This window comes from Gorilla gorilla, chromosome 18, assembly GCF_029281585.2.
Source record: "Gorilla gorilla gorilla isolate KB3781 chromosome 18, NHGRI_mGorGor1-v2.1_pri, whole genome shotgun sequence".
Taxonomy (NCBI): domain Eukaryota; kingdom Metazoa; phylum Chordata; class Mammalia; order Primates; family Hominidae; genus Gorilla; species Gorilla gorilla.
Genome location: NC_073242.2, coordinates 101,528,613 through 101,552,652, shown reverse-complemented (window position 1 = coordinate 101,552,652; position 24,040 = coordinate 101,528,613). Strand labels below are relative to the sequence as shown.

Here is a 24,040-nt window from a genome sequence, read left to right as displayed (position 1 = left end):
TGAAGCTGAACAAGCTGACTCTTTGAAGAGGAACCCACTGTACCCAACAATTTCCCCCTCTTGATTTTTACAAATTTTCCTCTTCAAACCTTTCCATCATATCTTGGCTTTGCTGTTTTGATTGGTTTTCTAAAAGGAAAAGCTTATCTGAGTAAGGTGGAAGAGGGCTAAGAGAGGTTTTGGTGAGTGCTGTTTCTATGAGTCTTTGTACCAGTGCACGAATGCATGGTACGATAAAGCATCTAACAAGAATCAGCACGCTTATAACAGTTGCAAGAGAAGTGAATATTGAGGACATTAGTCCCCTCCATTTTCTAAACCATCTCTCTATCCAACTTGTAAAGGGGTCATTTATTCTAGAATTCTTTGCTAACTTATTAGATAAGGTTAGGCCTTGCAAAGCTTTTGTTAACTGTTCTGTCGGGGGCTGTGTTATTAGGGATAAAAATACAACATTGGACTCTAATCATGACACAGACCCCGCCTTTCTCTGCTAACATTATATTAAGAGCTATTCTATTTTTCTAAACCATCTGACTGGCGGGGTCTAATTGTTCAGCTGTTCCTTTAATGGCATCTCTTGTGTAGTTAACAAACTTTTGTTGATTATAATAAATATAATTTATCCAATCTACATTTTTGTTTATAGTTCACCACTAAAACAGCACAGATTCAAATCCTGCAGCTATTTGATTTTGGGTGTTAAATTCATCTGGTGCCCCTCCTGGAACTCTAATAGCGTCTGTATAAACATGGGGGTCAAAGGACCCACGTGGGCCACTTCTTTTATGATTTTCTTTTCTATCATGCTGATGGAATGCTCAGGTGAAAGGGATGGCCAGCTGGACTAGAGCACAAGTGCTGCTCCAGTTACTTGGCAGAGTGTCTAGTAAGGGTCCACCACAGTACCACCATACATCTGCTCAAGGATGAACAAGGGCAGACTGACTGGTAAGCTCTTGGAAGGGCTTAAGCTGACTGCATCCCTTTAGTCTCCAAGATACGCCACTTTTTCCCCTTGCCATGAGAGACATGAGGAAAAATTGGTGTCAGGAGACGGAGGCTGGATGGCCCTCAGGGGCTGACCTGCAGGGTGTTGGACTTCAGGGAACAGCAGAGAGAGAGCTTGACAGAATTCATTACCTCAGACTGTGAGGTCTTGGAAAAGAGCTACCATACAGCTCATGCTAGGTCAGCTGGAAGACCATCTGAGTAAAAAGGGGACAACCTGGGCCTGTGGCCTACCGTGCATACAAGTGTAACAGTCACTTTTGTTTAGAGTGCAGATGGAATATTTAATCCATTTCACCCAAGCATTCGCATCTCGGTACCCTGTCTCAGTTGCTATGGTCTGCTTTAAATCTTTTAACTTCTACAATGGCTACCTTAGTTTTATCACTGGGTAGAGGAAGAGTAGCAGTTTGATTGGAAGATGTATTAGAAGGACGTGAAGGGGGTGGGGGAGCAATACAGCACATTTCAAAGAATCCTATAGGGTCTGTTCCTGAGACTTCTGCTCTTGTGCCATAAAAACGATTTAATGAAGGGGAAGAATTTTGGGAAGCTGAGATGGTAATTTGTACTGGATTACATTGGTTTAGCTGACAGTTGATGGGGGTAATTCCTTTAGTAAAATGAATATATGGTTTCAGGAAACTGCAACTACTGGTTGGGGCGGTCCATCCTTGCTCCTTGATAGTCCATAAGACATTAGACCAGCTACAGCATAAAAATTTTTTTCTAGGAGGGCAAGATTCCCAGTTCATACTGGGATCATCATCAAAATCTTCCTAGACTAACTCATCTCAGTTAACAGATTTCCAGTCTGAGGAGAGCCAGGAAAGACAAAGATACTTTCCTGAAGTGGAGAGTTGCCTCTGGTTTGGCAAATCTCCACAGGGCATCACAAGGCAAGCATCAAAAGTAATAGTTTGGGGTAAACTCAACCTAGTCGCATTAATAACAAGAGGATTAGCAATAGAAGGGGAAAAGAAAGAGATGCAGTATAAGAGGATCAAACCCGTTTTAGCTTTAACTTGGCTGGGGTTGGCCCTGGAATAGCTGTCCATGATTCTGGAGAAGGTGGTGCTCTTTTGACCCGGGTGTGATGAGTCCATCCTCTTTCTGCTTTTCAAACTGCGGTCTTGGTGGTTAGAAGCACTAGGTAGGGTCCTTCCCAAGCCAGTTCAGGTTTTCCTTCTCTCCAACTTTTGACTAGGACGTGGTCCCCAGCCTGATATTGCTGTACTGGAAACTCTAGGGGTGGTGCCTGTGCTAAAAGACTTTTAGTTCTGAGGGAAGAGAAAGTGGAAGACAAACCAAGTATATAGTTTCCGAGAAACTGATCTTTTGTTTCGAACGTGGGAATGGCAGCAGTGGAGTGCAAATAGGGCAACCTATACAACATTTCATAAGGGGATAAGCCAACATCTCTCCAAGGAGCAGTTTGGATTCTTAACAGGGCAATGGGAAGGCAACCAAGTCTCTAAGACTGATTTGGTTAGGTGACTTTTTAGATTTTGGTTCATTCTTTTCCACTCTTTCTGATGAAGGTGGGTGCCAAGGAGTGTGATACTCCCATGTTATATCCAGTAGTTGGGCTAATTTCTTAAGGACATGTGCAGTGAAATGAGTACCTAATGAGTAAGGTGATCTACTACTGCTAATAAATACTTTAGATGACCAGATGGGGCATCTTGGTGTAATCAGCTTGGATACTTTGGAACGGCCTTAATCCTGGATTTCTTCTCCCAAGAGGTGGTTTTCTGAGGGTCTGTTTATTAGTCTTTTTACATACTAGGCAACTATCTGTAACCTGTCTTGCCAAAGTATAAATTCCTATACATCCATAAACCCTAAGAACTGCATCACACATAGCTTGAGGCCCCCAATGAATCCCTTGATGCAGATGAGAGAGAATGTCTCCCATGAAGTGTTTGGGTAACATTTCTCTTTGGTCTGGTAACACCTATTTCCCTTCTGAATTTTCCTTGACCCCTAATTTTTCCTTTTCAGTGGAAGAAAAGATGGGGACTGCAGTCAGGGGAGAAAGGCAAGGAGTTAAGTGAAAAACAGGCATTTCAGAGGAAACAGCAGCTTGTTTGGCTATATGATCTGCAAGATTATTCCCTTGGCTTTCAGAAGAGATACTTTTCTGATGTCCTGGGACACAAACAACAACTATTTCTTCTGGCAGTTGGAGGTTCTCTAATACTTGGGTGATTAATTCTTTATGGATCGGGTCTTGACCCTTGCTACTAATAAGACCTCGTTCAGTCCAAATTTTTCCAAAGGTGTGAGCTATTCCAAAGGTGTACTTGGAATCAATATAGATAGTCCCTTCTTGGTTTTGCAAGTGCTCTAAGGCTTGACTTAATCCAAACAACTCACATGTTTGGGCAGACCGATTATTGGGTAGTCTTCCTGACTCTACTTCTGCAAGGGCTTCCCCATCGACCACTGAGTACCCATTATGTCGTTTTCCTTCAATTACCCGGGAAGAGCCATCTATAAATAAGTGCTGCCCCGTTTTGAAAGAGGTCTGTCTTAAATTGGGTCTGACTTTAGCATGATAATCAATTAAATCTAAACACTCATGCTCAAGTCTCTTTAAATTTGGATTCCCAGGCAGGAAACCTGCTGGGCTAAGTGAATTATCAGTGGTTAGTGTTAAATCATCTCTCTCTAATAGGATAGCTTCATACTTTAAAATTCTTGAGTCAGTAAGCCACCTTCCTGCCTTCTGATTAAGGGTAGTTCTAAATGGATGAGGTGTACTGACAATGAAGTTCCTTCTAAAAATTAATTTCCTGCCTTCTTCTGTTAGTAGGGCTGTTGCTGCTACCCTCGGATTACAGGGCCAAGAATTTTTTACCAAAAGGCTATGGGCTGCCGATGGCCCCCATGTTTTTGAGTGAGTACTCTTAAGGCTACTCCTTTGTTTACATTGATGGAGAGATGAAAGGGCAGTTCTAGGGAGCGTAAAGCTAGGACAGGGGCAGTTACTAGTAACAACAGAGTGGGTGGTTTGGACTATCTGATTAATAGCTCTAAGATTTTGCACTAAGCAGTATGACATGTCTGGCCTCTTTACAGGCAGTATTGGAGTGTTATAGGGAGACATACAAGGCTCAAGAAGCCCATCACGGAGAAGACCTTAAATTATCAATTACAGGTTTTAAATTTACCCTGGCTTTTAAAGGAATAAATAGGGTATTGCTTTCTCTTTACAACTTCCCTAAGGGTTTATAATTTAACATGAATGGGAGGAATCTGTAACTTTCCTCGATTCCCGTCTTTTGGCCATACCCGAGGATGAATGTGTTCTTTGTCTGTGGTGGTGAACAAGTTTAGGGAGGGGAGGAATTTTCCATGATTGATTTGGAGGCCTAAGCTTAATTTTAGCATTAAATCTCTTCTCAATAGATTTGTCCCTGTTTCCGGAATTAACAGAAATTTGATACTAGCTGATTGGTTTTTGTATTTCACTTCTGTCTCCTCTAAGTTTTTTTTTGTTTGTTTTTTTTTTTTTTGCTGTAAACCCTTCTCCTTTTACCTTTGAGATAAAAAGTTCTTCTTGTGAACAAGTTACACTAGATGGAAGATAACAAACTGAGGAGCGAGCTACTCCTGAGTTGATTAAAAAGATAATAAGCTCAACATTGGGTCCCACTTCTAAATTTATCAAGGGCTCTTGGTAGGACTCAAGATAGAAAGATAGAGCCCCTGACTTCCTTAGTCTTCTTCAAAAGCCATAACTGGGTTTCTTCCTTTTCTCATTTGGGACATTGTCTTTTAAAGTGACCTAATTTTCCACGTTTGAAACATTTGTTCTGTCCTCTTTTTTTTCTACCTTTGAGTCTGCTGGCTTTACTCTTTTGTACCCTTTATATTGCCTGGAGAGTGGGGGTCTAGGTTCTTTATAGGTTCTGGCCCCCTGGGTACTTTGTTGTATGGTAGACAGCAGAATTTTTGCCTTCTGCTTTTGTTTTTCTTCATCTCTTCTTACATTTACTTTTTGGGCTTCTCTCAGAAGCTCTTCTATATTTCTATCTTTCCAGTACTCTATCTTTTGTAATTTCTTGTTAATATCTGGCCAACTGTTAGTGACAAAATGAAATTTTAACATTCCCTGCCAAAGAGGATCCTCAAGATCTAGAACAGCATATTTTCTCGTTTGTTCCTTTAGTCTGTTTAAAAATTTTAAAGGCCCTACATCTTTCCCTTGCTGTATATCAAGTGCTTGGGTAAGATTCAGGGCTTGGGGTACTGATTCTTTAATCCCGTTTATTATCAATTTCCTAAGGTCCTGCATATTTTCTTGGTGGGTTGTGTTGTTATTGTCCCACCAGGGATCTTGGGCAGGAAATTTTTTGGATCTGCTGTAGGAACATTTTGGCCAGGAGGGTGTTCACGTTCCCAGGCTACCGTAGCAGCTCTACGGATCATGCCTCTTTTTTCCCTGCAAGAAGAGGATGCCTAGGATGGACATTAACTCACCCCAAGTATATAACTGAGGTCCCAGAAATTGGTCAATTTGATCTGCTTCTCCATGAGGGTCGTCTAATACTGGCTTAAGCTCTCTTTTTTGGTTTCAGACCTCCAAGCTGGTTAAAGGAGCATTTACAAAGCCAATGCCCCCTCCTCCTAGGGGCACCCCCCTTCAGGGGAAGAGAGCTGGAGCTGATTCCCCCGAAGTAGAGGGGAAAGGGAAGTTCTGAATATTCTTTTTACATTGCTTTATCTTGTGTTGAAGTCCTTTCAGGGAAGGGTACTTAGGCTGGTAGTAAGTGAGCTCTTGGGATGATTCCGAAGAGGCAGGGTTATAAGGAGGGGACAACAGGGGTAGGAAAAGGGTCTGGGACAGCAACTGCTTTTTCTTGGTTTTGGTCTTTTCATTATCCTTCTAATATTTTAACATTAGGCCTAATGGACTATCAGGGGAATATTATTGTTGCTAGCTTTATCCTTTTTATCCCCTACCTTACTTGGGGTATTTCCTATCTTGATGGTTTTGGGGTAAGGCTCAATCTCCCCTACTGGAGATTTCTCACCTTTCAGGGTGAGGCTCAATTTCCTCTACTGGAAATTTCTTGCCTTCCCTACTACTGGATGTTTGTATGAGGCTCAATCCCCCATACTGGAGATTTCTCGCCTTCCTTTCCTAGAGGCTCAAGCCCCCTGCTGGAGGCTTCTCGCACACTTCTCCTTTTGCTTCATCCTTCTCTGGCTGCTTCTCTCACGGGAATGTCACGTCCCTCTTAGCATTGGCGGGTTGGTATAAACCCCCAATCCAGACTCTTAACAGGAGGGCCACCCTAGGCCAGATGAGGTGACCACAGAACTGCAGATCCGAACTCACCACTCACTTTGCACTCAATGGTGCATCTCATTCATACACTTTCAACCTCCAAGATACCCCAACCACCAAGGAAATACTTTGTCGCTCTTAACAACATTTCTTACCTTGGTCTGTAACCAGAGTTACCTGGTCATTGCAGTATGTGACGATCTTTTCTTCCCAAGTTGTTGGTCTGTTTCTTCCTGCATTGCTGAAAGTCCAGGTTTATTTGTCACATTGGGTGGGTCTCGATTCCTTACCCCTGAGGCCACCACAACGAGGCAGCGCAGTGCGCCTCCTCACGGAAGAGGACCAGAGAGACCCTTCCTCGGAGGAGAATGGGAATCCCAGGTGGGCCCCCAAATTTTTTAGAAACAAATGCTTGGTGCCGGAAAAAAGAATCAACACTCCGGCAAAAAGCTTTCTCAGCAAGGCAATTTACTTCTGCAAGAATAGTGCCACTAGTGCCTGGTGTCACAAGAGCACACCGAGTGAAGTGGGGCAGGGGTTTTTTGTCCCTAACACAGCAGCTCCTGTAGCTGTGTCCTTTCCCCATTGGCTGGAGTCAGGCCGCACAATCTAATCTGACCCGATTGGCTACTGTTTAAAATTGAATAGGGCTAAGTAGGCAGGAAGGTAGAGGCTGTCCGTTACAGTTTTAGGGCACAGTAAAGGCGGGAAGGATAGTTGCAGAGTGAGTAATTGAGGGAATAGGTGTGAGTTATAGATTAGCACTGGTGGGAAGGCCATTTACCGTAACTAGGGGCAAGAAGACACAAAGAATAAGGAAGTTACACTTTGAAAATAGAGAACAAAGAACAACGAGCTGAACAAGCTGACTATTTGAATAGGAAACCACTGACCCAAAAGTGTAAGTGACTGTGTTCTGAGAGGCTTTTTTTTTAAGAGTTTGACTGTTATTTTCCATTTTCTGGCTATTATCTCTTTCACAGGTTCTAGAATATAGGTGTCTGTCTTATTGGCCTACTAGTACTAACCTGTTGAAGTTTATTGATGAATCTGCAGGGTGCCTGTGAGGAGAGCTTCACAGAGATGACTAGACCCTGGTGAGAGAGAGTGACATCAGTGTCGTTTTGCACCCTACAAAGGAGGGGATGTATTTTGGCATGAGAAGAAGGCACAGTGGTGATTGGTCAGGGTATTGAAGGCTTATAGCAAGAAAAAGTTCCATTAGAAGAGCTTCTGTTTATCAGAGTTCCAGAACCTTTCTTCTGGGAGACACTTAATAGCATGACCTGCCATCAGGAGAAGAGGCTCAGACAGCTTGCATTTGATTCCTGGTGAAGGGTGAGTTTGTTCCCAGTAGGAAAAGCACCTTCTACTGATGCAGGGACTCTACCTCCCCACTCTTTACAGAATACCAGAAGGTTATTGCTGATAAGGACATTAGCCATCACCTGGCTGAAGTCCTTCATGGAAGAGACCAGGAACTGATGGCCAGGAAACCTGAATTACTTAGCAAATATATGGGTCAATCTGTGATTTGGACTCAGCAAGTCCAGAGATCCTGCCTTTACATCATCATCTTTTGTTTTCTGGAGTGCTGGTAGGTTAGATCCCAAACTCGGAAGTACTGTCTATGTTAAAACCCTTTCTCCCCATCCCATTTTGAGCTAGCCTCTTCCTCACCAGGCTGATGCCCTTTCTCCTAATTCACTTTGAGGAGGCAACAGCATGCAGTGAAAGGACCTCTGAGTTTGTATCAAACAGACCTGGGTTCAAAGTTCAGCTTCCCTGTTTCATAGCTATGTAACCTTAAGCAACTCACTTACCATCTCTGAGTCTCTGTTTCCTTGTCTGTAAAACAAGGATAACAGTTACCTTTCTGGGACCTAGCATTCAATAGGCACTCAATCAGTGAGCATGATTCCCTAAGGTGGAAGAGTTTGTATCACCTTCGGGATTTCCAGTGGGTTTGGGGTGTTTTCCTGCCATACTCCCAGTAGACTCTATACCTTCTGACCACCCTGGACCATAAAGGAGCAAATAAAAAAGACTCAAGAGTGAACACAACACAGAAATGAGTCAAAAGAAAGCTCTTTATTGATTGACTCAGCAACGCAGGGCTGGCACCCATCAGCTTCAAACCACATCTTATCCCATTCACTCCTGTCCACTCCCGTCCACTCCCATCCACTTTGCCCTCTTCCAGGCTGAAATCTTGCTTTCAGGCAAGGGCTTCCAGCCAGCCTTGCATTAGTTCTCAGCTATGGTCTTCTGAACCCAGTCCTGGATGGAAGTCACCTTCACATACACACCATGCTCAGCCACAGCACAGCTCTTATCAAAGCTTAGGATCCCAGCCGCGTACCAGGTGTCCTCCTCCAGGTCGTGAACGGCAAAGGCACTGCCCGCATCGCCATAGCAGGTGTCTTCCTGGTACTTAGACATGCCGGCACAGAAGGTGTGTTCGTTCAGTATGGGCTGCACCCCTACAGGGCTCTTCGGTGCCTTCCATTTGGGGCATGTGCTGCCTTCATAATGCTTTATGCAATCGTATTGGTCAGCCACAGGCAGCATGACATACTTCAGATGGTCAGTAAGTTTAAAGTTGTCACTTTGTCCCCAGCCAGACACGTAACCCACACGCCCTGCTTCTGCATAATTCTTTGAAGGTAGGCAGATGGGCATCACTCTCTCATTAACAAGCACCTTTTGTTTGAGTCTGATGAGCCCAATATCTACCTGGTGGTAGTTAGGGTGTAGAACAACCTTCTCAATCTCCACAAGCTGCTTTTCCCCCACATAGAGTGTTAAAGTAGGGGCAATGTCTTTTGCTGTTGCATTTTCTGAATGGTTCAGGAAGAGATTTTTAGCCGTGGTCAGCAGCCATTGTTCATTGATCAGCGTGGCCCCTGTGGTGAGATTATGGCGGGAGACCATCTTAGCCTGCCAGGGAAAGCTGCCTTTGGCATCCAGGTGTCCACCCAGGATCCGCTGCACTGGGTTTGCCGGATTCTTGGGCTTCCCACATACTGTCAAGGAGAGCAAGACACTCGTGAGTGGAAATGTGCAAGAGCCTTTCCATCTGAGAAAGGGGTGAAAGCATGGGCGGCTGTCACTGCTGCATAAAGTAGAAAGATTTAAATGCTTTGCCCTTACCACCTGCTGATCTCATTTCCAATAGTTGCAGTTTTAAAATAATTTTTTTAATTGTTTACATTACAAAAAGCTCTATTTCTAAATAAGGAAATGAGAAATACTGAGTTTTTTGAGGCCTGGCTGGTGAACTATATTATATTTAAACAATTATCTCAACAAAGGAATTTTCACAATTCCCTGAAATTCGTTGAAAGGGCTAGGGGCCAGATGCAGTGGCTCACGCCCGTAATCCCAGCACTTTGGGAGGCTGAGGCAGTTGGATCACCTGAGGTCAGGAATTAGCACCACTGCACTCCAGCCTAGGCGACGAGAGCAAAACTCTGTCTCAAAAAAAAAAAAGAAAGAAAAAAGAAAGGGCTAGGAGCTACAATAATTTATCATCTCTGAAGAAAGAGGAATCTAGAGCAGCATTGGCGGGAGCTCATACTTTGTAGATGTTGCAGTTAATACGAGGCAGGTTGGTAGTTCCACACCACTCACAGCAGAAGAGGCTGGGCCTTTGCCTCTGGTTCTGAGACGGAAAGGAGAGAGCAACAGTTCTTCCTAATAACGAGAAGCAGGAGTTCCAGCCCATGTCCAGCCTCCTGCTAGGCTTCCATGGATTAAGATTTTATGTCATCCCTTGACTTGTTCTCCCTGGAGCTTGCTTCTGCTTAGACCCAGGGCTCTCTAGCAGGCTCTCTGTATGCACAGGCTCTCCTGATCTGTGGGCGATGTACACAGTGGATTCAGCCAGTGCCCTTCAGGCCCCAGTGAACAAGACCCTTGGTGACCCTTAGGGAGTCATCACCTAACTGCTTAAGTCTCTCCCTGGCCAGCTGCGGTTCTCCCACATCCCTCCTCCTGGCTCTTGTGTGCTCAGAGGAAGCCGCACTGGAAGGCTGTGCCCCTAGGACGTTCCCCGCTGGACGCCTGCCTGCTCTCTTAAGTGCTCAGCACCCACCTGCTTCACATTCAGGAAGTTTATCTCCAACAGCCTTATTTATCCACTGCTTCTTATCATTTAAGGTGTACACTCCTGAAACAAAAGGCAAGAAATGAGCCAAAGGAAAAGTCAAGTCTGCACCCAGAGCAGAGTGAGAAGGCATTTAAGGAGAAGAATTAAAAAGAAGAAGAAGAAAGGAGGCAGACAGGAAGGGAGAAAGGAGAGAGAATACGAGAAGGAGGAAGGGAAAGAGTGCTGTGCTGGAAGCCAAGTGCCTGGACACCAGTTAAGCCCAGCAGAACACACTGTGGTCATGGCGGTCACAGCCAGGCAGTACAGGGAGGGCTCAGGGTTCAAATCCTGACTCTGCCTCTTACAGGCCACCTGAATTTGGGCAAGATACTCAACCTGTCGGTGCCTCTGTTTCCTTATCAGCAAAGTGAGAATAATAACCTCTATTCAGTGGGAAACTGTAAGGACTAAGTGAGCAAATAAATATAAAGCCCTTAGAGCAGTGCCAGGACAGCAAGACTCACTAGGTTAGGGTGACATCATCATCAGCATTCCTTCTTTTCCCACATCTCGTTCTGGAGATGTAAATCTGACTCTGAGATTTACATGAGGTAGGCTGCATGGCATCACCTCCCCTTAACAAAACAGAAAACTTGAGGCTGACAAAAGTTAGTCTGCCCAAAGGGCCATGGCTACTGGTGACAAAACGCTTATTAGAATCTAAATCTCCTGGCTCCAAGGAGAACACATGAACTTTCTAGCAAATCACCTCAGCCCTACCCATCATGGAAATGTCAGAGCAGGGGTTGTAGGTAGAGCACAGAGATAGTTGTCCAGGTCTTACCATCTCCTTCTGTGCGCAGCCTGTAGTAGTTCTTACACTGGTAGCGAAACAAATGCTCCACATAGCCATTTGCAATCTCAGGGGGCTTCGGGAAGCGGTCATCTGCAAAGAGAGAGAAGCCAGAGAGTTTACTATTTGGAAATTGTTCCCAGAGACCCATGAAAAGTCAGATTAGTGGAAGCTGCTCTGCACATCAATCTCCTTCTACCCCAAATAGAAGGCAACAAAAACTCAAGCTCCCCTCATTTCTGGAAGGATCCCCAATGTTCTTGGCAGTCCTGAAAGCCCAGAGGTCAAGATAAGAAGGGGGAACTGTGTGTTCTCAAAGAAAGAATGCAGACCCGAGAGAGTCCAAGTGGGATGTGGCAGAGCCAGGGATGCATGCTCCTACCCAACTCAAAGACTGACCTGAAGTATCCGTGACATCATTGCCTGAGTACAGTGCAAAAAGCTGTCGTCCCCAGAGCAGGAGGGAAATGACAGCTCCCAGGTCACTGCAGAGAGAAAATAAGAAGGAGTGGAAAGCTGGTCTCCCTGCTTCACAGCACATGCATGCATCCACACACACATGCATGTATACACACACACACACACGCACACACATGCATACACACACACTCCTCCCACTAAGCAGCCAGAAAAGAAAATCGATATATGGAAGTGCTAGGACCAAGAAGTTGCCCCCACCCCCCACCCCACATACACGCTTTAGCAGCTTCTGAGCATGCCAAGCTTCCAGCAAGCTCTGTCTTGCTGGGAATTCTGCAGAAGCTTCAGAGAGGGATAGAAAGGTACATAGGTATGGGGGCCTCAGTTTCTGGCTGCAGTCAGGAAAGTACATTGGCAATAATTCAGAAGCCCTCCAGGAAAGAGAAACCTCCCTCAGTCACCCCAAAGATACTTCTAATAAAATGTAGGTAACTCAAAGATGGGGACAGAGGGCTTAGTATGCTGTTCTCTCTACTTCTTGAAATTTTCCATAATCAAAGATTCCTTAAATATATAATTGTTGAAAACAAATGCTTGGTGCCACAAAGAACTAGCACTGAGACAAAGGACAAAGGGTCTCTCAGCAAGGCAAATTTACTTTTGCATAAGGTTGCTCCTCATAGGTTCGGTTGCCACGAGAGCACCCCGAACAAAGGAAAGCAGAGGTTTTTATGTCTAACGCAGCTTGTCCCTGCTACTGTATCCTGACTCCATTGGCTAGAGTTGGACCGTACAATCTAAGCTGAACCCGGTTGGCTAACTTGAAAAGTGCAGGAATGTGATTACACTGCTGGGAAGGCAGGAAGATCAGTTTTGCCGGGAGAAGCCATTGTGATGGGAGGGGTAATTCACAGAGTGGGTAGCAGATGTGGAATGTGGGCTCTATAGATAACGACTGGCGGGAAGGTTGTTTACCAGCGCAGGGAGAACACAGAGAGTAAGGAAGTCTGGCCTTGAAAGCAGGGAGCAAAGAACAAGGAAACTTAAGCAAGCTAAAGCTTTGAAGAAGAATTTCTTACTGTATTTAACAATCCCCCTGTTAAATATTTTACAGTATTTTTTTCTTTAAACCCTTTTAACATAATTTGGCTCTGTTATTCTACTTGGGTCTTCTAAAAGCAAAAGCTCACTGGAACAAGGAGGAGGAGGATTGAGGGAGGTTTTGGGGAGAGCTGTTTCAATGAGCTTTTGTATTAATCCTAGGGCACAGGGTATGACACAGCATCCTACAAGAATAAGCAACCGTATTCTGATGGCAAGAGACATGAGGATTGAGGACATAAGTCCCTTCCATTTGCCAAAGAATTTCCCATTAAATTTGTGAAGGGGTCGTTTAGTCCAGAATTTTTGGCTAGCTCATTTGATAAGGCAATAAGACCTTGTAGTGCTTTTGGTGTGATCCCACCTGGAGTAGTATTATTAGGGATAAAAGTATAGCATTGGGTTCCGATAATGACACAATCTCCACCCTCTTTTGCTGGTATCATGTCTAATGCTATTTTATTTTCCCAGGCCATTTGACTGGTGGGTCTTAATTGTTCAGCTGTCCTTTTAAGAGAATCTCTAGTATAATTAACAAATCATAGGCTGGGCACAGTGGCTCATGCCTGTAATCCCAGCACTTTGGGAGGCCGAGGCAGGCAGATAACCTGAGGTCAGGAGTTTGAGACCAGCCTGACCATCATGGAGAAACCCCGTCTCTACTAAAAATACAAAATTAGCCAGGCGTGGTGGCGCATGTTTATAATCCCAGCTACTCGGGAGGCTGAGGCAGAAGAATTGCGTGGACCCCAGGAGGCAGAAGTTGTGGTGAGCCGAGATCATGCCATTGCGTTCCAGCCTGGGCAACAAGAGCAAAACTCCGTCAAAAAAAAAAATCGTCATTGGTTGTAATAAATGTAGTTTATCTAATTCACATTTTTATTTATAGTTAACCACCAGAAGAACGTGGATTCAAATCCTGCAGTTGTCTGATTTTGGGCCTTAAATTCATCTGGCACTCCTTGTTGGACTCCAGTGGAATCTATATAAATGTGGGAGTCAACAGACCCATGAGAGGCCTCTCTTGTTTTACAGTGTTTGGTTTCTATCTTTTCTGGTTGATGAAATGCCAGGGTGAAAGGGATAGCCAATGGAATTAGAGTGCATGTTCTGCTCCAGTTACTCGGCAGTGTCCAGTAATGGTCCACCACGATACCACCATACATCCGCTCGCGGATGACTAAGGGCAGACTGATGGGTAAGCTCTTGGAAGGACTTAAGCTCACTGCATCCCGTTAAGGCTCCAAGGAACACCAAGTTTTCTCCCTGTTGTGAGAGACACAAAGTAAAATTGGCATTGGGAAACGGAAGCTGATGGCCCTCGGGGGCTGACCCTCAGGGTGTTGAGCTTCAGGGAACAGCAGAGAAAGAGCTTGACATGATTTGTCACCCCAGGCTGTGTGGTCTTGGAAGAGAACTACCATACAGCTTATGCCCGGTCAGTTAGAAGACCATCTGAGTGGAAAGGGGACAATCTGGGTCTCTGGTCTACCGTGAGCACAAGCATAACATTCATATTTGTTTAAAGTGCAGATGGAATATTTAATCCATTTTAGCCAAGCATTTGCATCTTGATATCCTGTCTCTAGGGCTATAGTCTGCTTTAAATTTTTTACCTTTACAACCGTTACTTTGGTTGGGTTGTTTTGGAGATGGGAGGAGGACGCTGAGCTCGCTATACTTGGGGAGAGCGTTGGATTCCACTCGTTTCCCAGACTCTGGGTGTGGATTTTTTTTTAATTATCATTGTTAACCAGTGGTTGAAGATTTTTATGGGATTTTGTTTTGTAACATTTGCTCCTAATCCATACTGTTTGAATATAGTGGGTTCTTGGGCCATTGTTTGAGGGTTAGCTATAATTAGCAATGAGGGGTTACACTGCAGTGGCTTACAGTTTGGTGGGGTGGGACCATGAATTTGTTGGAGTTTCTGTTTTAGTCCCCATAACTTATTTGAAAAAGGGGGCCTGGCTGTCCACCCTCCATACTGAGTGGTTTACAAACATCTGTCCAGTCACCACAGGGACTTTTTAAGGCTCTATACTTATACTTGGTTGACTCTTTATGGTATGGACATAGGTACTTATCTACATGAGACAGCTTCCTTTGAGCTTGCTTGTCTCCACGCAGGATGACTGAACAAGCATCAAACTGAAGGATTAAAGGATGGTTAGCCCAAGTTACATTGATGACAAGATGACCTTCTGTTGGAAAGAAAAGAAAAAATAAACAAGTGATTATTAAGCCCTTTTTAGAGTTAATTTGGTTGGGGTGAGCCCTGGAGTGACGGTTTATGATCCTGGAGGTGGCAGCGCCTTTTTGACGCGGATGTGATGAGTCCATCCTCATTCTGCTGTTCGGACTGCAGTCTTAGTATTTAGGAGCACCAAGTAGGGTCCTTCCCAAGCTGGTTTGAGTTTGCCTTCCTTCCACCCTTTTATGAGGACGTGGTCTCCAGGCTGACGCTAATGTGCTGGAAACTCCAGGGGTGGCGCCTGTGCTAGGAGACCTTTAGTCTTAAGGGAGGAGAAAGTAGAGTATGGACCAAGTATATAATTTTAGAGGAACTGATCTTTTATTTTGAATGTAGGAATGTTAGCAGTGGAGTATAAATAGGGCAATCCATAGAGCATCTCATAAGGGGAAAGGCCAATATCTCTCTGAGGAGCAGTTCGGATTCTTAACAAGGCAATAGGAAGACATTTAGTCCATGGCAATCAAGTTTCTAGAACTAATTTAGTTAAGTGGCTTTTTAGAGTCTGATTCATCTTTTCTACTCTTCTTGAGGAGGAGAGGTGCCAAGGGATATGGTTTTTCCATTTTATGTCTAGTACCTGGGCTAACTTTTTAAAGACATATGCAGTGAAATGGGTTCCATTGTCTGAATCAGTGTTTTGTATTAGTCCAAATCTGGGTACAATGTTTTCAATTAATGCCTTAACTACATTACTGGTGGTTGCATTTGAGTGTGGGATAGTCTCTACCCAGTAGGTAAAGTGGTCTATTATTACTAATAAGTATTTTAAATGACCAACTGGGGGCATTTCAGTATAATTAATTGAACACTTGGAAATGGTCTTAGCCCTGAATCTCTTTCTCCAAGGGGCAGTTTTCTTAGAATCTGCTTACTAGTCTTTTTACATATTAAGCAACTATCTGTAACTTGTTTGGCTAGGGTGTAAATTCTTATACATCCATAGACCCTGAGAACTGCATCGCACATGGCTTGGGATCCCCAGTGTGTCCTCAGATATAGTTGAGACTAGATCTTCCACATAACGGGCTTGGATAACATTTCCTTTTGGTCTAGTAACAGCCGTTTTCATTCTGGTCTTCTCCTCTGGCTCCTATCTTTATTCTTCTTTTTCAATGGAAGAGAAAATGGAAATTGCAGTAGGGGAAGGAAGACAAGGAGTTAAGTGAAACATAGGTGTTTCGGAGGAAACAGCAGCTTGTTTGGCTATCTGGTTTGTTAGGTTATTTCCTCGACTTTCAAAAGAAAGGCTTTTCTGGTGCCTGGGGACACGGACAATAGCTATTTCTTCTGGCAACTGAAGGTTATCCAGTACTTGGATGATTAACTCCTTATGAACAAGGTCATGACCTTTACTATTAGTGAGGCCACATTCAGTCCAACTTTTTCCAAATGTATGAGCCACTCCAAAGGCATACTTAGAATCAGTATAGATGGTTCCTTCCTGGTTTTGCAAGTGCTTCAAGGCTTGGCTGAGTGCAAACAGTTCACAAGTTTGGGCAGACCAATTATTAGGCAATTTTCTTGACTCTGTTCTTATACATAGAGAGTTTCTCCATCGATTACTGGATACCCATTGTGTCTTTTTCCCTCAATCAGCTGGGAGGAACCATCTGTAAATAAGTGCCGTCCTGTTTTGAAAGGGATCTTTCCTAGATCTGGCCTGAGTTTTGTTTGGTAGTCAATTAAATCTAGACATAGGTGTTCTCTCATCTTTTTTTAGTAGAATAGCCCCATATTTTAAGATTCTGGAGTCAGTTAGTCACCTTCCTGCTTTTTTATTTAAAATAGCTCTAACTTGGTAGGGTGTGCTTACTGTTAATCTCCACCCAAAGGTTAATTTTCTACTCTCTTCAACTAATACTGCTGTAGCTGCAATGGTTTGGATGCACTGAGGCCATCCACAGGTGACCAGGTCCAAAATGTATGACAGGAAGGCCATGGGCTGCCAGTGGCCTCTGTGCTCTTGGATAAGCACCCCTAAAGCCACCCCATTTTTCACGCTGATGAAAAGGTGAAGTGGTTTTTCTAGGGAAGGTAAGGCCAGGGCAAGGGCAGTTATAAGCCTTCCTTTTAGCTCTTTGACCTGATCGACCTCTTTAGAAGTCCACAGGAGATGGTCAGGTTTCCCTGGGCAAGTTTTTGGTATAAAAGTTTACTGTTTAGGGCATGTGAGTTAATCCATAAGCGGCAGTATCCAACTAACCCTAAAAATTTCCTGAGTTCCTGTTTAGTCTGAGGCAAGGGTAAGGACACGATTCCTTCAACCCATTCAGGCCCTATCCTTCGCTTGCCCGCACTTATTAAGCGGCCTAAATATTTAACTTTAGGCTCCATACACTGAAGCTTTCCCTTTGAGACCCGTAACCCCTCGAACTGCAGATGGTCAAAAATATGTGTAGAGAAGCCAGCTTCTTTCTGTATATCCTCACCAGATATGAGAATATCATCGACATATTGAAGCAGGCATAATTGTTTTGGAACAGAAACTTTGTCTAGCACTTGTTCTAAAATTTGACCAAAAAGGTTGGGTGAATCCATGAACCCTTGAGGCAAGACTGTCCATTGATACCATTGTTTTCACCCTAACTGGGGATCTTCCCACTCAAAGGCAAATGTGTCTGGGCTCTCTTCAGCCAGGGACATGCCCCAAAAGCATCCTTTAAATCTATTACAGTAAACCATTGATGATTATATGGAATTTTGCTGAGATTGGTGTAAGGGTTGGGGACAACAGGGTTAGTGGTCTGGACTGTTTGGTTAATGGCCCTGAGGTCTTTCACCAGCCGGTATGACCCATCTGATTTTTTGACAGGCAGTATTGGGGTGTTATAAGGAGACATACAGGGTTCAAGAAGCCCATCATTAATGAGACTTTCACTTATAGGTTTTAGCCCTAGCATGCCCTCTAAGGGAATGGGGAATTGCTTCCTCCTCACTACTTCCCAGTGCGGGGGTGTTTAGCTTGATGTGGATTGGGAGAATTCGAAGCTTTCCTCAGTTTTCTTCCCTTGACCAAACATCAGGATGAATGTATTTCTCATCCACGGTGGTGAGTAAGTTTAATGAGGTAAGGAATCCCTTTGGGCTGACTTGTAGGCCTACGCCTAACTTTAACATTAAGTCTCTTCCTAACAAACTAGTTGCTGCTTCAGGGATTAACAAAAATTGAACCTGGGTTGTTTAGTCTTGGTACTTGACTTCTGTATTTTCTAAGATTCTCACCGTAAATCCTTCCCCTTTTATCTCAGAGACTATAAGTTCTTCTGAAGAGCAGGCAATACTAGATGAGGGGAAACAAACAGAGGACCAGGCCGCTCCTGAATCAACCAAAAATGTGATAAGCTCATGTGTAGGTCCCACCTCCAAATTTATCAAGGGCTCCTGGTGGGACTCAAGATAATATAGACAGAGCCCCTCACTTCCCTTTTCCTCTTCAAAGGTCGTGAGTGGAAGGGCTTCTCTCTCCTTTTCTAATTTGGGACATTCTCTTTTGAAGGGGGCTGTCCTTCCACATTTGTAACACTTATCTTGTCCTTCCCCTCTCTCAGTTTTGGGATTTTTTGGTCTTGCTTTTCTATGCTCTTTAGGGGGCCTGGGAAATGTAGACTTGGGTCCTCTAGCTGAAGGTTTGGTTTCTCTAAACTGGGTTTGGGAGGCTTGGGACCTTTTATAGTTCTGGCTCCGTGGAAGCCTCATTTAGTAGCATATGGGTTTGGAGCCACCTGCTGGAAAGTAGATAACATCGGTTTTGACTTCTGTTTTTGTTTTTCCCTGTCCCTCCTCACATACACCTTTTGAGCTTCTCTGAGAAGTTCTCTTAGAGGTTGGTTTTCTCAGTCCTCCAATTTTTGTAACTTTTTTGAAACATCTGGCCAGCCTTTAGTGACAAAATGGATCTTTAACATCCTTTGCCCAAGGGGATCTTCTAAATTCAGACCTGTATATTGCTTCATTTGCTCCTTTAGTCTGTCTAGGAATCTTATAGGTCCCTCATCTTTCTCCTGTTGTATATCAAATGCTTTAGAGAGCTTTTGAGTTCTGGGTATGGATTCCCTGATTCCTTTTATTATTATTTCTCTTAGGTCCTGCATGTTTTCTCAGTGGGCTGCATTGCTGTTGTCCCACCAGGAGTCTTGCTTGGGCAGGAAATGTTTGGTCCACAGTAGGAACGTTTTGACCAGGAGGGTGTTCATGTTCCCAAATTGCCATAGCAGCCCTACGGATCATGCTTCTTTCCTCCCCTGAAAAGAAGATGCCTAGGATAGACATTTGCTCGACCCAAGTGTATAACTGAGGTCCTAAGAATTGATCAACTTGATCTGCCACTCCATAGGGGTCATCTAGCAGTGGCTTAAGTTCTTTCTTCAGACCTCAGACTTCTGAAATAGTCAAGAGAGCATTTACAAAACCAATGACTTCCCCTCCTTGTGATACCCCTTTTAAAGGGAAGAAAGTTATGGCTGACTCCTTAGGTGTGGAAAGAAAAGGGGAGTTCTGAATGTCCTTTTTACACTGCTCTATTTCGTGTTGGAGCCCTTTTAAGGAAGGATATTTAGTTTGGCAATGAACAGGCTCGTGGGATGACTGCCCCTGAGAGTCAGGGTTGTAAGCGGGAGGAACATCATGAGTTGGGGAAGAATCTGGGATGGGATCTGGGGCAGCGGCAGCTGCCTGAGGAGTAGGGGGTTTAGGATTGGGGCAGTAAGCAGAGGAAGACAGTCTAGGGGATCCCATGTGCTGACTTTAGGTGTGGGAGTCGGCTTGTCTGACTTCTCAATTTGAGATGCTGGATCGGATTCTTCCCTAGTTGTCTTTAAGGGAAAGAGGAGGACAGGTCCCTGCTTCCAACAAAGAGCATAGTCTAGTTCTTCTTGAGAAACCAGATTTTTATCATTAACATATTGGATTAGGAGTTGACACATTACACCCTCATTCGACCCATACTTTGGCCAGAAGATTGAGGGTTTGAGGATGGGACCTTGGGTCCAAATGAAACAGCAATATTTTATCATTTGCTCCTTCTTCTTATGCTTAGTCCTCTCATTATCTTTCCAGTATTTTAACATGAAACCTAGGGGACTATCAAGGGGTATATCCTTGTTACTATTTTCATCCTTCTTATTCTCTGTCTTTCTTGGGGTATTTCCTATATTGGGTCTTAGCTAGGCTCAATCCCTCATATTAGGGATTTGTTGCCTGCTGGAGGCTTGCTGTGGCTCAGTTCCTCATATTAGGGATTTCTTTTTTTTCTATCTGGAGCTTTCTGTGGCTCAATCCCTCGTATTAGAGATTTCTTGCCTATCTTTTAGCCCCACCTCCTGGAGGTTCTTCACACTCTTCTCCTTTCGCTTCATCCACTCTGGCCACTTTCCTCCTAGGAATATTTTAAGTCCCGCTTAGCATTGGGAGGACTATATAAACCCCAACATCAGGATCCTTCAGAGAAGGCTAAGCCATATGAGGTAACCATAGACCCACAGATTGGACTCATTCACTCCACACAGCAGTAGCACTTGTTACCATTCACGAACTTTCAACCACCAGAATATAGTGACCACAAAGGAAGTACTTTGTCACTCCTGCGACATTTCTTACCTTGGTCTGCGCACAGAGTTACCTGGCCACCATAGTGTTGCAAGCCTTTTTCTCCCCACGTTGTTGAGAGTCTGGGGTTATTCATCACACCAGGTGGGTCTCGATTCCTTACTCATGAGGCCACTGCAACAAGGCAGTGGGATGTGTCTCCTCACAAGAGGTGATCAGAGACCCTTTCCCAGAGGAGAATGTTTTCCCTGTATGGGCCACCAAATTTGTTTGAAACAAATGCTCGGTGCTGCAAAGAAGAAACAACACTGAGCCAAAGGACAAAAGGTCTCTCAGCAAGGCAAATTTACTTTTGCAGAACAGAGCTCCTGGTAAATCTGGTTGCCACGAGAGCACCCTAAACAAAGGAAAGCAGAGGTTTTTATGTCTAACGCAGCTTGTCCCAGCTACTGTGTCCTGACTCCATTGGCTGGAGTTGGACTGCACAATCCGAACCCGGTTGGCTAACTTGCAAGGTACAGGAATGTGGTGGGAAGGCGGGAAGATCAGTTTTGGTGGGAGAGGCTATTGCGACGGGAGAGGTAAATCACAGAGTGAGTAGCAGATGTGGAATGTGGGCTGTATAGATAAGGACTGGCAGGAAGGTTGTTTACCAGGGTAGGGGAAACACAGAGAGTAAGGAAGTCTGGCCTTGAAAGCAGGAAACAAAGGACAAGGAAACTTAAGCAGGCTAAACTTTTGAAGAAGAATTTCTTACTGTATTTAACAATAATTTTAAACACTTATGTGGTTATTTCTAGTATTTTGTGATAATTCACCTTTAGGAAATGGTATCTCAAACCCCAAAATGCCAGAAGGTTACGTGGAAGAGAACTGGTGTCTGAAAGCAGGACAGTGGCCATGGGCATTGACACACAGGCGCCATCTGCCAGTTCACCATCTCGCTAACAGACGCTGACCATTCAGGCACTATTTGCTTCTATTAAAATAGTTTCTAGGCAGGGTGCGGTGGCTCACACCTGTAATCCCAACACTTTGGGAGGCCGAGACAGGTGGATCACGAGGTCAAGAGATCGAGATCATCCGGGCCAACATGGTGAACCACATCTCTACTAAAAATACAAAAATTAGCTGGGCGTGGTGGCACACGCCTGTAGTCCTAGCTACTTGGGAGGCTGAGGCAGGAGAATTGCTTGAACCGGGGAGGGGGAGGTTGCAATGAGCTGAGATCGCGCCACTCACTCCATCCTGGGACAGAGTGAGACTCTGTCTCAAAAAAAAAAAAAAGTTTCTAGTCTTATTATTTCAACATTTCAAAAAGTCTTTTTATTTTTTAAGATCTAAGTGTCTTAATTAGATGTATCCCAGGTACTAGTGTGTATCCCAAGTACTAGTCAATTAATTGTGTCATTCAAATGTGTTACTATTAGTCTTTCTTATTATATATTTTTAAAGAGGAAAATGTCTGCTAATAAATATATTCAGAATGCCAGGAAGCCTACCACGGGAGCTGATGACATACCCTACAAAGACAAAAACGTAACCTCAAGGAAAAAGACACTCCTGAGAGTAAATCTCATCTCCTGGGAAAGACAGCAGCACTGTCTTCTATGGATGCAGAAAAGGAGAACATTTAACACACTAAGCCCTTTAGTTCACTGTAATTTAGCCCATTTGCCCTGTTTCTTTGTTCTATTTCTGCATCTCTACCAATGTATGCAAAAAAGACTGAAATAAAGAACCAGAGGAAAGGCAGGAGGGAAAGCTGTGGACCCACCTCATCTTGGTTGGTCTTGCCTCTGGAAGAGCAGTGCTGTGGGGCATCTGCTGGTCTTTTTATGCTGCCACTAGCTCACTTCTCCCCCTTCTCCATTTCGTAATTCCTGTGTCTACAAACTTTGGACCTGGTAAGGTCTCTATCTTTTCCAGTAACAAAACTACAAACATTACCCCTGTTAAGAGTTGAACTCTTGATTCACACTTGATTTTCCCGTGGTGTTCTTTTTTGTTTTGTTTTGTTTTGTTTTGTTTTGTTTTGTTTTGTTTTGAGACAGAGTTTCACTCCTGTTGCCCAGGCTGGAGTACAATGGCATGATCTCAGCTCACCACAACTTCTACCTCCGAGGTTCAAGCAATTCTCCTGCCTCAGCCTCCCGAGTAGCTGGGATTACAGGCATATATCACCATGCCTGGCTAATTTTTTGTATTTTTAGTAGAGACGAGGTTTCTCCATGTTGCTCTGGCTGATCTCAAACTCCCACCCTCAAGTGATCCACCCGCCTCAGCCTCCCAAAGTGTTGAGATTACAGGTGTGAGCCATCACGCCCAGCCCCCTCGTGAGGGCTTTTGATCGTCTTTCTCTCACATCTTGATTTGTATTTTTCATCCTATCTTAGTTGCTTTCCATTCCACAAGTATTTGTTAAGTGCCTGCTGTATGCCCCATCCTATGCTCACAGCTACGTAAGTACAGATGGCTCCTTAGAGGAGGCAGTGCCTGCATGTTGAAGGCGAGTAGGAGGTGCTAATACAGCAAGGGGAAGGGAATTTCAGCAGAGGGCCCCCGAGGAAATAAAGCCCAAGAGCTGGAGACGGCCAGGCTTGTCAGAGAGCAACATGGAGTTTGGTGTTGCTGAAGCCCACAGGTTGAGGCCAGGAGATGTTGCTGGGGAGGAAGGCAGAGAAGATGAGTGATCAAGAGAATGCCAGAGCTTTTCTCTTACCATTATTTTACCAGAAGCCACTTACTTAATACAGTCAGACAATTCTTTAAGAAAACTGGGGAGTAGCTTGTTCTTCCAGGAAACTTGGTGCTGAAGAGAACTATCAGAGGAAAAGGTGTAAGTGACTGTGTTCTGAGAGGCATTTTTTTTAAGAGTTTGACTGTTATTTTCCAGTTTCTGGCTATTACTTCTTTCACGGGTTCTAGAATATAAGTGTGCATCTTATTGGCCTACTAGCGCTAACCTGTTGAAGTTTATTGATGAATCTGCAGGGTGCCTGTGAGGAGAGCTTCACAGAGATGGCGAGACCCTGGTGAGAGACAGTGACATCAGTGTCGTTTTACAGCCTACAAAGGAGGGGCCATATTTTGGCATGAGAAGAAGGTGCACTGGTGATTGGTGGTAGTGAAGGCTTATAGCAAGAAAAAGTTCCGTTAGAAGAGCTTCTGTTTCTCAGAGTTCCAGAACCTTTCTTCTGGGAGACCCTTAATGGCATGACCTGCCATCAGGAGAGGAGGCTCAGACAGCCTGCATTTGATTCCTGGTGCAGGGTAGGTTTGTTCCCAGTAGGAAAAGCAGCTTCTACTGATGCAGGGACTCTACCTCCCCACTCTTTACAGAATACCAGAAGGTTATTGCTGATAGGGACATTAGCCATCGCCTGGCTGAAGTCCTTCATGGAAGAGACCAGGAACTGATGGCCAGGAAACCTAAATTACTTAGCAAATTTATGGGCCATTCTG

At 44.3% G+C, this 24,040-nt stretch overlaps 3 protein-coding genes across 5 annotated transcripts in view; 1 reads left to right on the top strand and 2 right to left on the bottom strand.

Moving 5' to 3' along the window:
- TXNL4B (thioredoxin like 4B) overlaps positions 1 to 24,040 on the top strand; it is an 89,251-nt gene that overhangs the window by 27,468 nt on the left and 37,743 nt on the right. The gene's annotated exons all lie outside the window — the stretch shown is intronic.
- On the bottom strand, positions 1,966 to 22,519 carry LOC101124941 (haptoglobin-related protein). Its single transcript, XM_055366461.2, has 7 exons — positions 22,353 to 22,519; positions 11,653 to 11,738; positions 11,245 to 11,346; positions 10,407 to 10,481; positions 7,339 to 7,404; positions 6,466 to 6,551; positions 1,966 to 2,291 (listed from the first exon to the last, which is right to left on the bottom strand). Exons 1-5 carry the CDS (start codon positions 22,397 to 22,399, stop codon positions 7,349 to 7,351), a joined length of 366 nt encoding a protein of 121 aa, XP_055222436.2. The 5' UTR covers positions 22,400 to 22,519; the 3' UTR covers positions 1,966 to 2,291; positions 6,466 to 6,551; positions 7,339 to 7,348.
- LOC129527712 (haptoglobin-related protein) lies at positions 8,383 to 9,785 on the bottom strand. Its single transcript, XM_055366457.2, has one exon. The coding sequence runs from the start codon at positions 9,242 to 9,244 to the stop codon at positions 8,558 to 8,560; it is 687 nt and encodes a 228-aa protein (XP_055222432.2). The 5' UTR covers positions 9,245 to 9,785; the 3' UTR covers positions 8,383 to 8,557.

What these genes read in the sequence shown, in the direction of transcription:
- LOC129527712 (XM_055366457.2), bottom strand. Translation starts at nt 9,244, where the DNA reads ATGGTCTCCCGCCATAATCTCACCACAGGGGCCACGCTGATCAATGAA.
- LOC101124941 (XM_055366461.2), bottom strand. Translation starts at nt 22,399, where the DNA reads ATGCCCCACAGCACTGCTCTTCCAGAGGCAAGACCAACCAAGATGAG. An exon ending in GCAAGACCAACCAAGATGAG is followed by an intron (nt 11,739 to 22,352) that starts GTGGGTCCACAG and finishes TTCTCTCTGCAG; the next exon opens with TGACCTGGGAGCTGTCATTT. An exon ending in GCTGCGCACAGAAGGAGATG is followed by an intron (nt 10,482 to 11,244) that starts GTAAGACCTGGA and finishes CTTTTGTTTCAG; the next exon opens with GAGTGTACACCTTAAATGAT.